At 42.5% G+C, this 14659-nt stretch overlaps 1 protein-coding gene across 12 annotated transcripts in view; it reads left to right on the forward strand.

Moving 5' to 3' along the window:
- Positions 1–14659, forward strand: part of STXBP5L (syntaxin binding protein 5L) — a 440505-nt gene that overhangs the window by 275204 nt on the left and 150642 nt on the right. For all 12 annotated transcript variants that reach the window (XM_078848433.1, XM_073309722.2, XM_078848419.1 and 9 more), the window contains 3 exons: positions 3751–3834; positions 11551–11674; positions 12269–12347. In XM_078848433.1, coding sequence (XP_078704559.1) covers positions 3751–3834; positions 11551–11674; positions 12269–12347 — 287 coding nt within the window. The remainder of the gene's footprint in view (positions 1–3750; positions 3835–11550; positions 11675–12268; positions 12348–14659) is intronic.

Consider the following 14659-nt stretch of genomic DNA (forward strand, 5'->3'; position numbering starts at 1 on the left):
AGAGCTTGCTCCTTTATAGTGCATCGAGAACTGGTGCACGGATTCATTGAAGGGGGGTGTGTGTGTGCAAACACTGAGGATGTTCAACAACCATCCCAGAGGAATGCAGAGGAGGATTTGGAGGTACCTCTGCATGTTTCTGTGTCTTGTAATGGGAGACCAGTTGTGAAGGCGGAATTGCCAAGGTATCCTCAGAATCGCAACAGACTGCAGTTCTCAGACAGTCTGTCCACAACAGATAGGTATAACCTGAGGACATGAACTCTGCATTCACTAATCAGCTAAATCAAATTATGAGTGATGTCTCCATGAATATAGGAATGGAGTGGGCAGATCAACATGGAACCTGTGGGGATGGCAGACTGCCTGGAATCATAGGAGTTTCTGTTTTAAATTCGTATTCCATTAGAGGGGGAAAAATTTTAATGATCAGTGTAGACAATATCGCCACCAATGGATGGTGATGTATCTTTATGGTGGTATTAAGTTGTTGTCTTGCATGTTATTGTGTAATTGCATGTGTTCTGAGGGATTTAGCAGAAAACTCAGCCCTACCTGTGCATGCAGGAGTTGGTACTTACAGTGTGTTGATAAATCCCTGTGATTCTATAAGTGAGTATTATACAATGTAGACATTTGTACCAAAGTTATGCCATAATTCAAAAAGAATAATAGACTGTGACTTTGTCTTCTCCATTTGACTTACCAAAAAATCAATAGTTTCCTTAAATAAAGTTGCTTTTATGCTATTTCATAGCAATTTCATATGTGGCATGGTGTGGAAAGTGGAGAGGACTAGAAGGGGTTGCAGAGCTTGGAGAAAGGAGAAACTGAACGTAACCAGAATGAACACACTATATTTGTTCTCATAGGCAAAGCACATAACCAACTTCAAAAGAGATTGGATTTTACAGGGAGATTTTTAAAAGACATAGATGGCAGCGAGGTGCCCAACTCCCACTGAAAGTCGAAGTTTAGTTAAAAAACTAAACTGAGATCATTTAAATAAAAAGTAATAAGGCCTGTAATAATGTGTAATTTAGACCCAGGCTTAAATGGGTTTAAATTATATTAATGTGATTATACTGAAAGAAGTAATGAAGTAGATGAACTATTGACAAAAATATGTTATTTACTCCTAAAAACCCATGTTGCATGCATTTGGGATAAAGGTGGATTGATGGTCTTGTGGGGTCTAAGTGTGCATTTCTGATTTGGGTGTTGGGTTGTTGGGATATGGATGGCCAGTTGACGCTGTTACTATGGGATAGTCCATTAATTAAGCAAAGCATATGGTATTTTTTAGATTTTATATTGAACTTTGTATTTTTAATAATGTGAAGTGCCTAGAGTCTAAAATAGGTGATGGAAAAATCTAAATAAATGCTGTACTAGAGGACTGGAAGATAGTCAGATGTACACCCAGCATTTAAAAAAATGAAATATATTATTATTCTGGGAATTATAAACCGGGATGACCCTTTCCTTAGTACTGGGAAAAATAGTGGTGAAAATAATTAAAATGTAGGATCTCCTACACTAAATGAGTATAATGAGTATAATGTGATACTGGTGTCATGATTTCTGTAGGAATAAATTATCTAACCAGACAGAATTATTTGAAAAAATTATCCAAATGATGTGATGATTGATTGATTCATTTATTTTAGACTTTCAAAAGGCTTTTGAAAACCTTCCTTCATGCAAGAAAAAGAAGCTTCATAACCACAGGGTAAAGTCCAGTGCTTAATCTGTGCCAGGGCTTGCCATGGCTGACCCCTTGCACCTCTAGGCTTGGCAATTCATAGCCCTGGCACCTCTGGGCTTGCTGCATCAGTTATGAATGTAAAAAAATTGTGCCCCGGCACCTCTTTCATTACAAATTAAGCACTGGTAAAGTCCTATAATCAATTCAGAAGTTTTGTGGTTCAGCACTGGAAGGGGCGGGGGAAAGGGCGGACCACGGCCACTGGGAACTGCGAGCGGCCGGACCTGCGGACGCTCAGGTAAACAAAGTGTCTCGCGGCCCGCCAGGGGCTTACCCCGAACAAGCCGTGAACCAAGTTTGGGAACCCCTGGACTAGATGATCATAATGATCCCTTCTGGCCTTACAATCTATGATAATTATTAGAAAACTAGGAAATTCAGAGTCATGTTACAAGTAACTTAAACAAATATTATCTTGTAAAACAAATAAATAAACATTAAAAATGACAAATAACATTCCAAAACATACAAACATTTCAAAGTATGGAAGTTCACAGGGTACCCAAAGTACTGTAACTCTGCTGTGTAAAGATGCCAGCCTCTCCACCTTCTCTTCTTCATGGATGAAGTGCATCACAGAACATTGGTTTCAAAATTGCATTCATAAATATGCCATCAAACTAATCTTTTTCTCTTTTCTTGTTGTTGCTATAATTTCTTGAACTGGACATAGGAGGATTTCTATGTAGACATGCTACCATATTATATTGTGACACTTAGGTTATTGGCTGCCACATGGAATAATAGAGTAAATTGTATGTGGTGCAGAGGTACCCTCATCACTTTATAGGTTATGTCCTAAGTAGGGCTTTCAAGGAAGGAAAGGAAAAAAATTAATCATGATTAATTGCACTGTTGATAAAAGAGCACCATTTATTTAAATATTTGTGGATGTTTTCTACATTTTCAAATATATTGATTTCAATTACAACACAGAATACAAAGTGTACAGTGCTCACTTTATATTTATTTTTATATCAAATATATCAATTTTATTTATATCAAATATTTGCACTGTAAAAAACAAAAGAAATAGTATTTTTCAATTCACCTAATACAAGTACTGTAGTGCAATCTTTATCATGAAAGTCGAACTTACAAATGTAGAATTATGTACAAAAAAACTGTATTCAAAAATAAAACAGTGTAAAACTTTAGAGCCTTCAAGTCCATTCAGTCCTACTTCTTGTTCAGCCAATTGCTCAGACAAACAAGTTTGTAAACAAGAAGCGGGCAGCATTATCTCCTAAAGACAAAGATGCGCTAAAGATTCATATGTCTCTTGACATAGGTCCAGAGACGCATGTCCTCTGGAATGGTGATGAAGGAGCATATTAATGCTTAGCATATCTGGCACCTAAATACCTTGCAATGCTGGCTACAAAAGTGCCATGTGAATGCCTGTTCTCACTTTCTGGTGAGATAAATAAGAAATAAATAAGAAATAAGAAGCGGGCAGCAGCATCTCCCGTAAATGTAAACAAATTTGTTTGTCTGAGCAATTGGCTGAACAAGAAGTAGGACTGAATGTACCTGAACTAGTGGCCAGGCAAACTTTGTCAAGCTCATCAACATCCAGGTGAACTTCCTAAGGATGATCAGAGTCCTCAGAGAACCTTACAAAGGTCATCAAAAACCAACATATCACTCTGGTTTTCCTACTGTGGTGTGTATTGACCATTAAAATGTGACCATCGTGTTCAGAAATGTCACTTTGTACACCACATCTCTGTCAAATTAGTCTAATAAACATAATTTTAACTGTTTCTTACTGTCCATGCTCAAGTTTGTTCTCTCACTAAAAGAAGAATTTTCTGTCCGGGGAATAATTGTTTCCACCAAAACTGAAATTATTCTCTATCTGTAGGTGAAAGAGGGCTAGAAACTTAATTTTAGAAAAAAATACAAAATTATAGACTGCATAAATATTTTAAAATGTATTTTAGAGTTGAGAAGATAATCATGTTTCTTTTTCTTCCCAGCTATTAATAGGCTATGAAAATGGGACAGTAGTACTCTGGGACTTGCGATCAAAAAGAGCAGACTTAAGAGTTTATTATGATGAGGTAAGTAGTTCCCACTCATTCAGAGTAAAGGACAATTCAGTAGTCTTTTAAGAAGCAGAAGATATATCTGAAAGGCATTGTTAGTTTTGGAAATGCAATATACTATAGTACTTAAAGCCATGCCACCTTAGCAGTAGGTGTCAAAACCTAGGATCTCCAAGTCTGAATGCATGTGCTGTTACTGCTTGAGCTAAAAGACCCAGCTCTCTAGCCAGTGCTGGAGCAGACTCATCATCCTCTGTGTGGTCTACTTACCACTAGAGGGGGACAGAGCACCACACCGAGCATGCATGTGTACAACAAGAGCTGTATGAATAACTGATTTTTTTGTTTCACTGGAAATTCCGAAAAAATTTAAAAAATAGTTTTGGATCAAAATTTTTTAAAAATACAATGGAAGGAAATTTCTAAACAAAAGAATCTCAAACTGAAAAATTCAAACATTTCATTTTGACTTTTTTGGAATTTCTTTTGCTTTTTTTAAAACATGAACAATTTAGTGTAACTGATGAGAATTTTTTGGTTTTGTCACATCTACATTTTTGCCTAAGAAAAGTTTCAGCTCTAGTTACAACTGTATTTAGGAAGTACACTGCATTGTTATCATTACTGGATAGTTCTACTTCATAAGTTAATATCAAAGGCAAGTTATTAAATAGGTTTTATATATTACACAAAGACCCAGAGGCTGAGTAGCAGTTGGTTTTAGTATGTAATATTCTTACGTATCTCTTTCAATTTGTAACTAAGTTGGAAAATCAGATGAAGATTCAGTTCTTGTGTTCCACAGAATTCTTTTTAAAAATACGAATGATTATTTGGAGAATGTTTCATATGTACATGGCATTCAGCAAAACACAAACAGACTGGATAACCCAACTCAGAGAAATACAAATATAGCTCATGGGTAACAGAAAGAGATAAAAGGAGATTTCTGGGAGGATATTCATGCAGGAACTGTTTTTTCACCCCTCCTCCCTATTTTTTTTTAAATGTATGAAGAATACCTAAATAGTTGGGGGGAGGGTTCCCAACTTTAAAAATGGTCTGGGCAGGAGTCTCATCCCTGGGTCTTGTATTCCTTAGTGTGAGGTGGACAGAAATCCCACAAGATCTAAGATTCTTGTTCCCTGAAGGCAGTGGTATTGGATCAGCTTGTGAGCCATCTCCCTGTTAGCACATAGGTAATAGTTCAGTGTCTTCTGGATCGTTAGGCAGAGATGGACGAGGAATCTGTACGCCCTTCTGATGGGCAGAAGAATTGAGTGCAAATCAACATTTCCATTTGCAGATGAGCACTCTGTATCAATTCAGCTCAATTCGGTGAGACTCTATTGGCATATGTAGCAGATCGAGCACCACCATGTCGCCTCCTGCTGGTTGCCTTGGGAATTAGCTCTTTTCCAGCCCTCAGAGCGCCCCCTGCTGGTTGGTGTCTAGCCTGCCTCAGGCCCCCATGTCCCTCCTGGACCCCGATGCCCTTTACCTTGGGGTTCTGCCCCGCAGCAGTACCCCGGCTCTCTGGGTCTTCCGTCCCAGGGGAACCCCATCCCCCTATGCTCACCTGGCCTCAGTGGCTACTGCCAGTCGTCATCTAGTCCCCTTTCTCTGGGGCAAACTGCAGTCTGTAATGGCCACTCATTATTGGCAAGGGGGTTGGACCAGCTGCCTCTGCCTATCCCTGGGCTGCACCTCTGCGGCCCCAGTACCTCCTAGGGCCTTTAACAAGGCCTCAGCCTGGGGAGTTGCCAGGCCAGAGCTTCCCAGCTATACCTGCCCTTCCCCAGCACTGCTCTGCTTCAGGTACCTCATGCTCCCAGGCAGCTAGGTCTTTCCCACTCCAAGGCTGGAGTGAACCTCTCTTCAAAGCTAGAGAGAGACTGTTTACCTTATGGCCCGGCAGCTCTTTTATAGGGCCCAGCCTGGCCCTGATTGGCTGCCTCCCAGGCTCTTCTTATTGGCTCTCAGCCCCAGCCCTCTCCAAGGGCTGGCTTTTAAACCTTTCAGGGCCGGAGCAGGATGAGTGCCTCGCTACAGAATGACAAGCCATCCAGGTGTTGCCAAACTGTCAGAAAAAGAACAGACCCTTCAGGTATGAGGTATGTTAGAAAACCAGACTCCTATTGGTGAAAATAGTTGGATCATTTTTCTGTCGATGCTTTCATAGTTTAGCTCCATAAAGCCAAACTTAGGAATGTAGGAATTGTGTCATAAAATTGACATGTGGTCCATCTAGACTGGTTTCTGGCAGTGACCTGTACAAGATGCTTGACAAGAGAATGTCATCTCTACAGGTTCCTCCTTTCATAGACGTCACTTGCTCCTTTTGGATTTTCTACGTTTCTGGGCTTCTTTAGCTTTTAATTATTTTCTAAGCAAAAATTTTATGCCATAATTCTTTTCACTCCATATTTGGATTGATATGGCATATTCTTACATTATCATATTCAGTTGTATGGTGGTTCTGATTCTTATTTTTCTTCCTTATTCTTTTATTTCTAATGGTTCACACAGTAACTTTCATCTTTTCATTACATCTTCCTTCCAAACTGCATCCTTTTGTTGTCATTCCTTTTGTTGTCATTTCATTTTCACACCCTTGCCTCGTGGAGTCATCATCTCAGTATTCAAGCAACATACTTGGCTTCTTACTTTATGTGCACTCATTTTCTCTTTCTATTGTCTACCTATTTAATCTTTCCAGTACACATTTGGCTTTCCCTTAACGCATCTTTACACTATGTATTCAACTTGTACGAAGTGTCACAGCTGAAAATGTCATTCCGTTCCATTGAATTAGTCATCCATCAGTTATTAGATATTTTAACATTTTTTTTTATTCTGTAGCCAACGCATTGAGACAAAATGAATTTTACTTAATTTTAAGAATTAAGTTTAACAAAATAGAAAATTAAATTTTGTATATCGCTAAATTGTTGAACATAGGGCAAAATGATTAATATGTGAAATGGGGTGCAAATGTACTTACTACAATGTACTTACTCTTCTGCAGACTAAACAGTCCCAGTTCCCTCAGCCTCTGCTCACAAGTCATGTGTTCCAGTCCCCTAATCATTTTTGTTGCCCTCCACTGGATGCTTTCCAATTTTTCCACATCTTTCTTGTAGTGTGGGGCCCAAAACTGGACACAGTACTCCAGATGTGGCCTCACCAATGTCGAATAGAGGGGAATGATCACGTCCCTCGATCTGCTGGCAATGCCCCTACTTATACAGCCCAAAATGCCGTTAGCCTTCTTGGCAACAAGGGCACACTGTTGACTCATATCCAGCTTCTTGTCCACTGTAACCCCTAGGTCCTTTTCTGCAAGACTGCTGCCGAGCCATTTGGTCCCTAGTTTGTAGCAGTGCATGGGATTCTTCCGTCCTAAGTGCAGGACTCTGCACTTGTCCTTGTTGAACCTCATCAGATTTCTTTTGGCTCAATCCTCTAATTTGTCTTGGTCTCTCTGTATCCTATCCCTACCCTCCAGCGTATCTACCGCTCCTCCCAGTTTAGTGTCATCTGCAGACTTGCTGAGGGTGCAGTCCACACGATCCTTCAAATCATTTATGAAGATATTGAACAAAACTGGCCCCAGGACTGACCCTTGGGGCACTCTGCTTGATACCGGCTGCCAACTAGACATGGAGCCATTAATCACTACCCGTTGAGCCCGACAATCTAGCCAGCTTTCTATCCACCTTCTAGTCCATTCATCCAGCATTAGCTCTCTCCCCCCTCCTCCACACACACACACACACCTACCTCTCCCCAGGTCTAAAGCAGACAGGGAAAGCAGGAGCTCTGATCTGGCTTCCACCTATTCTCCTCACTGTGAAACCAGAGAAGGCAGAGCAAATGGAATGAAGATCAAAGCACCAGCTCTGTGCTAGCCCACTATGCGCAATCTGAATTTGTTACCTAAGAACCTCTTGATCCCTACTGGCAGAGGGCACAGTGTAAGTAAGGGTTACAGGAGTCCCCTGTACGTACCAGTCCACCAAAGAACATCATGTAAGGTCTCTAATGAAAGCCTGTTTCACACTGATCATCATCATTCTTGTGAGATGTATGTTCAGAAAATATGTGAAGAGTTATGCATATATACTAAAAATCATGTTCTCTAGCTCTGTGAGTTAGGACTGGTCACCATAAGGTAATCCACATGCTCCTGGCAGGTGGGGGAGAAAGGAGGGAAAGAGACGCTTATCTCACTCTGGCTGGTCATGTGCAAATTAAGTATTGTGTGGTTCAGAATGGACACCCATTTACAGTCTGAGCAAAATACTAATCAATATATTGCTGAGGTTGCAGAGAAAAAACAAAACCAGTAGGGGTTATCCTGGTTAGGAGTAAGATGATGAACTTTTGAAACTGTATCTGGGGTGCAGCTGAATCCCCAGTTATTCCTTTAGTCTTTGAGGACAAGCTGCCAGCAGGTTTGATCTTATGAAAAGGGATCTCGGCCAACCTGGTTGAAAATTCTGGGAAAAGGACTTGGGATAAGCGAACTTGTCGAAGACAGAGGAATGCCTTGGTAGTTAAGTTTAGTTTTAGAAAGAGTGTTGTGATTTTGTTTTATATGTACCATTTGTTTCCAATATTCTCACTCACTATCACTTACTGCTCTGTTCTTTGATAGTAATCTTATTCTTGCTTTCACTATATGTATATCTAAACAGTGGTGAGCTGGAACTGGTTCACACCAGTTCGCTGGAACCGGTTGTTAAATTTAAAGGAGTACTTGTGGCACCTTAGAGACTACCAGTTTATTTGAGCATAAGCTTTCATGAGCTACAGCTCACTTCATCGGATGCATAGTGTGGAAAATACAGAAGATGTTTTTATACACACAAAATAACAGAACGCCACTAGCCGTCACCTTCAGCCTCCAACTAAAACCCCTCCCACGCATTATCAAGGATCTACAACCTATCCTGAAGGATGACCCAACACTCTCACAAATCTTGGGAGACAGGCCAGTCCTTGCCTACAGACAGCCCCCCAGCCTGAAGCGAATACTCACCAGCAACTATATACCACACAACAGAACCACTAACCCAGGAACCTATCCTTGCAACAAAGCCCGTTGCCAACTGTGCCCACATATCTATTCAGAGGACACCATCACAGGGCCTAATAACATCAGCTACACTATCAAAGGCTTGTTCACCTGCACATCCACCAATGTGATATATGCCATCATGTGCCAGCAATGCCCCTCTGCCATGTACATTGGTCAAACTGGACAGTCTCTACGTAAAAGAATAAATGGACACAAGTCAGATGTCAAGAATTATAACATTCAAAGACCAGTCGGAGAACACTTCAATCTCTCTGGTCACTCGATTTCTGATCTCAAAGTGACTATCCTTCAACAAAAAAAACTTCGAAAACAGACTCCAACGAGAGACTGCTGAATTGGAATTAATTTGCAAATTGGATACAGTTAACTTAGGCTTGAATAGAGACTGGGAATTGTTGACTCATTTTAAAAAGTAACCTATTTCCCCTTGTTTATTCCCCCCTCCCCCCGCACTGTTCCTCAGACGTTCTTGTTAAACCCTGGATTTGTGCTGGAAATGGCCCACCTTGATTATCATACACATTGTAAGGAGAGTGATCACTTTAGATAAGCTATTACCAGCAGGAGAGTAGGGTGGGGGGAGAGAAAACCTTTTGTAGTGATAAACACCCATTTTTTCATGGTTTGTGTGTATAAAAACATCTTTTGTATTTTCCACAGTATGCATCCGATGAAGTGAGCTGTAGCTCACGAAGCTTATGCTCAGATAAATTGGTTAGTCTCTAAGGTGCCACAAGTACTCCTTTTCTTTTTGCGAATACAGACTAACACGGCTGTTACTCTGAAACTTGTTAAATTTAGAAGCTCTTTTAGAACCGATTCTAAAAGGGCTTCTAAATTTAACAACTGGCCAAAAGTGGCGCCTTAGGCACCGACTCCCTGAGTGCTCTGGGGCTGGAGAACCCACGGGGAGAATTTGGTGGGTGCAGAGCACCCACCGGCAGCTCCCCAACACCCGCCCGGCCCCAGCTCACCTCCGCTCTGCCTCCGCCCCTGAACGCGCCGTCCCGCTCTGCTTCTCTGCCCTCCCTCCCCACTGTTTCCCATGAATCAGCTGTTCGCACGGGAAGCCTGGGAGGGCTGAGAAGCAAGCGGCGGCTTCGTGCTCAGGCCCAGGGAGGTGGAGGTGAGCTGGGGTGAGGAGTGGTTCCCCTGCACCCCCCCCCCCCAGGTTACCTGCTGCGGCGTGGGCAGCCCTCCTCGCGCCCCCCTGCCCCAGCTCACCTCTGCTCCACCTCCGCCTCCCTGGGCCTGAGCACGAAACCGCCGCTTGCTTCTCAGCCCTCCCAGGCTTCCCACGCGAACAGCTGATTCGCGGGAAGCCGGGGTGGGGGGCGGGGGGCGAAGAAGCAGAGCGGGGCGACGCGTTCAGGGGAGGAGGCGGAGGCAGAGGGGAGGTGAGCTGGGGCCAGGCGGGGGGTGGGAAGCTGCCGGTGGGTGCTCTGCACCCACCAAATTCTCCCCATGGGTGCTCCAGCCCCGGAGCACCTAGGGAGTCAGTGCCTAAGGCACCACTTTTAATGTGATCAGTGGGGGAGTGGCCGCTCCCCCTGTTCCCCCCCTAGCTACGCTACCCCGCCCCTAGGAGCCAGAGGGACCTGCTGGATGCTTCCTGGGAGCTCCCCCAGGTAAGTACCGGCGGGACTCCCCACTTCACCCCCCGGCAGATCCCTCTGGCTCTTAGGGGCAGGGCGGGGTGGGCACCCACTACAGTGGCCCACGAGACCCTCCTGCCCGGTTCTGGGGGCAGTCAGGGGACAGGGGAGGGGGGTGGATGGGGCAGGGGTCCCGGGAAGGAGGGCATCAAGGAACACGGGGGGTTGGATGGGGCAGGAGTCCCGGGGGTCGGGGGTGGGCCACGACCCCCTCATGGGGTGAGGAGGGAACCAGTTGTTAAGATTTTGGCAGCTCATCACTGTATCTAAATGGTGCGTGTTAAGTGAGTGAGGATCCTAAGATGAATCTTGCAAGCTGGGATGTATTATTCCTTTGAGAACAGAGGATCTGAGAATTCTGGAGTGTTCATTGGATCGGGGCTGAGCACTCCAGAAGGACACTCAGAGGACCCAGAGATTGGTGTGTGCTTATCGCTAACCTGTACAGACAGGGTGAGGCCTGCAGAGGCATGGAAGACAGTGCTTGTGTTGCCAGAGGCTGATGATTTTAGGGAGCTCATCCACAGGAGGCCCAAACAAGACTTCCGCAGGCTAAGGGCAGGTGGACGAGGTGTCTCACAACCCTATGTACTCCTGGGAATCTGCCCCTTGTAGCAAGTGCCCTGAGCTTGCAGGTGTATCTGGTGTTTTAGTAAAACTGAATAATTCTGTTCAGATACAATTCTCTGTGCATGTGGAGAATGATATACACTAAGATAAGTTACTACACATTTAAGTTAGCGTGTACAGTTGAAGGTGCTTCTTTTGTCTGATCAGATGAGCAATCTGAGTGAAAGTACTTTAAAGGAGTGCTGATGGTGGTGGATTGCAGACAAATAAGAGACACCCAATTGCTGAGATGCCGTTGGATAAGGATAACCTCAAATCATACATTAAAATGTAGCCGTATTAGTTAATGTGAACCATGTATTCTGTAATGACTTCTGTCTGTTCTCACTACCATTTCTTTAGGCTATTCATTCTGTTGACTGGCATCATGAGGGGAAGCAGTTCATGTGCAGTCACTCTGATGGCAGCTTGACTCTGTGGAACTTGAAAAGTCCGAGCAGACCATTTCAGATAACAATCCCACATGGTAAGAAAGATGCTTTAAAAAAAACATATTGCAGGGAAGGAATGAAAAAGATGGTTTTATTTACAGATATTTATGATTAGTTCATTTTATCTGGTCCTGTGTCCCTACTTCGTAGCCATTTCTTGTATAGGTTCCTATATTCTTTAATCTGCAGAATATTCTCAAAATCAACTAGCAGCTATGTTACATTTAACGTCAGAGGCCTCAAAAAAGCCTGTCTTAGCACAAAGTATCTGATCTTTGTTTGATGCCCTCTGCCTCTGACCATCTTTGATTTTTTTTGCTTGTGGGAAACAACATTTAAGCTCATATGTGTTTTAAAACAAAATTTAAAAAGACAATAGGAGCTCTGTTTTCATGAAGTTTGTTATCTTGGTAATTTGCTGTGAAGAAAGAAAATATGTTGAGTAAAAGAGCAAAAGGAATCTAATTATTTCAGAAAAATTAATATCCAAACTGCAGTGGAAAATAGGTATTAGAACTCTGCCATCCGCAATGACTTTAAAGTTCAATTATTGTGCTATATATAGAACTTGTCCAGTGTGGTGGCAATTATAAATTTTAGTAAGATTTATACCTTCTTTCTTTCCACAGGAAAAATTCAAAGAGATGGGAAAAAACCTGAGTCTTGTAAACCAATTCTTAAAGTAGAATACAAGACATGTAAAAGCAGGTATGTTTTTGTCTCCTTAGGAAAAGATTAAGCCATATCTATGTGCTTGGCTACACTCTCTATGTAAAATGGAGCTGCTTATGAATACTTCTCTCTGTAAGGCACTGTTGGACATATAGATGAATGATACAGACTATAATTACATGATCAGATGCTGTTTGGTCTGGATGATGGTCTTATGGTTAGATCACTGGAAAGGACCCAAGAAAACTGGATTGTGTCCAGTCTGCTTACCTTGGCCATAGATTTCCTTCACTGCTGAGGAAGTCATTTAAACCGAGTTTCAAAAGGTGTCTTCAGAATGATATGGTCTGCAGTAAAGTATCAGAACGATACGGACTGCTGTTTCTAATTTATGCTGTTTAAAAATTATTAAAATTATGTATTTGTTTTTTAAAATGCAGCTCTTAAAATAATAAGCAAATGAATCACAGAATACATAGCAAATGAAATTAAATGGGACTGCCCTGCTTTTTAAGCATTTTCTATGCATATTTAGATCTCTGATATACATTTAATCTTCCAGAGGTTGATCCTTCCTACTATATACAGTATTTCAAATCTTTTAGGAAAATAATATTGATTTTCTTATTTAGTTTCTTTTATTTAGTATACAACAGCAAAAGCAAAATGTTGAATTGACTTTCAATATATTCCTTTGTCATCTTCCCAATTAATAGTCTATGTGCAAATGCACATTACAATTTTAGGCCCTAAATCAGAAAATCACTTAAGCACATGTTTAAACATATACTTAAGTCCCATTTAAATCATTGGGACTCAAGCATATGCTTAAAGTTATTGCATGCTTAAATACATTCCTGAATTGGAGTCTGACTGAGAAGGGGTTTAAAAGGTCTATGTGTCATATTTTCCACTAAAAGAAAAGGAGTACTTGTGGCACCTTAGAGACTAACCAATTTATTTGAGCATAAGCTTTCGTGAGCTACAGCTCACTTCATCGGATGCATACCGTGGAAACTGCAGCAGACTTTATATATACACAGAGAATATGAAACAATACCTCTTCCCACCCCACTGTCCTTCTGGTAATAGCTTATCTAAAGTGATCATCAGGTGGGCCATTTCCAGCACAAATCCAGGTTTTCTCACCCTCCACCCCCCCCCCCCCCACAAATTCACTCTCCTGCTGGTGATAGCCCATCCAAAGTGACAACTCTTTACACAATGTGCATGACAATCAAGTTGGGCTATTTCAGCATCACTTGCCCCATAACCTCAGCCATGCGGAATGCAATGCCATCCACAGCCTCAGAAACAACTCTGACATCATAATCAAAAAGGCTGACAAAGGAGGTGCTGTCGTCATCATGAATAGGTCGGAATATGAACAAGAGGCTGCTCGGCAGCTCTCCAACACGAGTTTCTACAAGCCATTACCCTATGATCCCACTGAGAGTTACCAAAAGCAACTACAGCATTTGCTCAAGAAACTTCCTGAAAAAGCACAAGATCAAATCCGCACAGACACACCCCTGGAACCCCGACCTGGGATATTCTATCTACTACCCAAGATCCATAAACCTGGAAATCCTGGGCGCCCCATCATCTCAGGCATTGGCACCCTGACAGCAGGATTGTCTGGCTATGTAGACTCCCTCCTCAGGCCCTACGCTACCAGCACTCCCAGCTACCTTCGAGACACCACTGACTTCCTGAGGAAACTTCAATCCATCGGTGATCTTCCTGATAACACCATCCTGGCCACTATGGATGTAGAAACCCTCTACACCAACATTCCACACAAAGATGGACTACAAGCCGTCAAGAACACTATCCCCGATAATGTCACGGCTAACCTGGTGGCTGAACTTTGTGACTTTGTCCTTACCCATAACTATTTTACATTTGGGGACAATGTATACCTTCAGATCAGCGGCACTGCTATGGGTACCCGCATGGCCCCACAGTATGCCAACATTTTTATGGCTGATTTAGAACAACGCTTCCTCAGCTCTCGTCCCCAAAAGCCCCTACTCTACTTGCGCTATATTGATGATATCTTCATCATCTGGACCCATGGAAAAGAAGCCCTTGAGGAATTCCACCATGATTTCAACAATTTCCATCCCACCACCAACCTCAGCCTGGTCCAGTCCACACAAGAGATCCACTTCCTGGACACTACAGTGCTAATAAACAATGGTCACATAAACACCACCCTATACCGGAAACCTACTGACCGCTATTCCTACCTGCATGCCTCCAGCTTTCACCCTGACCACACCACACGATCCATTGTCTTCAGCCAAGCTCTGCAATACAACCGCATTTGCTCCAACCCCTCAGAC

This window comes from Lepidochelys kempii, chromosome 1 (genome assembly GCF_965140285.1).
Source record: "Lepidochelys kempii isolate rLepKem1 chromosome 1, rLepKem1.hap1, whole genome shotgun sequence".
NCBI lineage: Eukaryota > Metazoa > Chordata > Testudines > Cheloniidae > Lepidochelys > Lepidochelys kempii.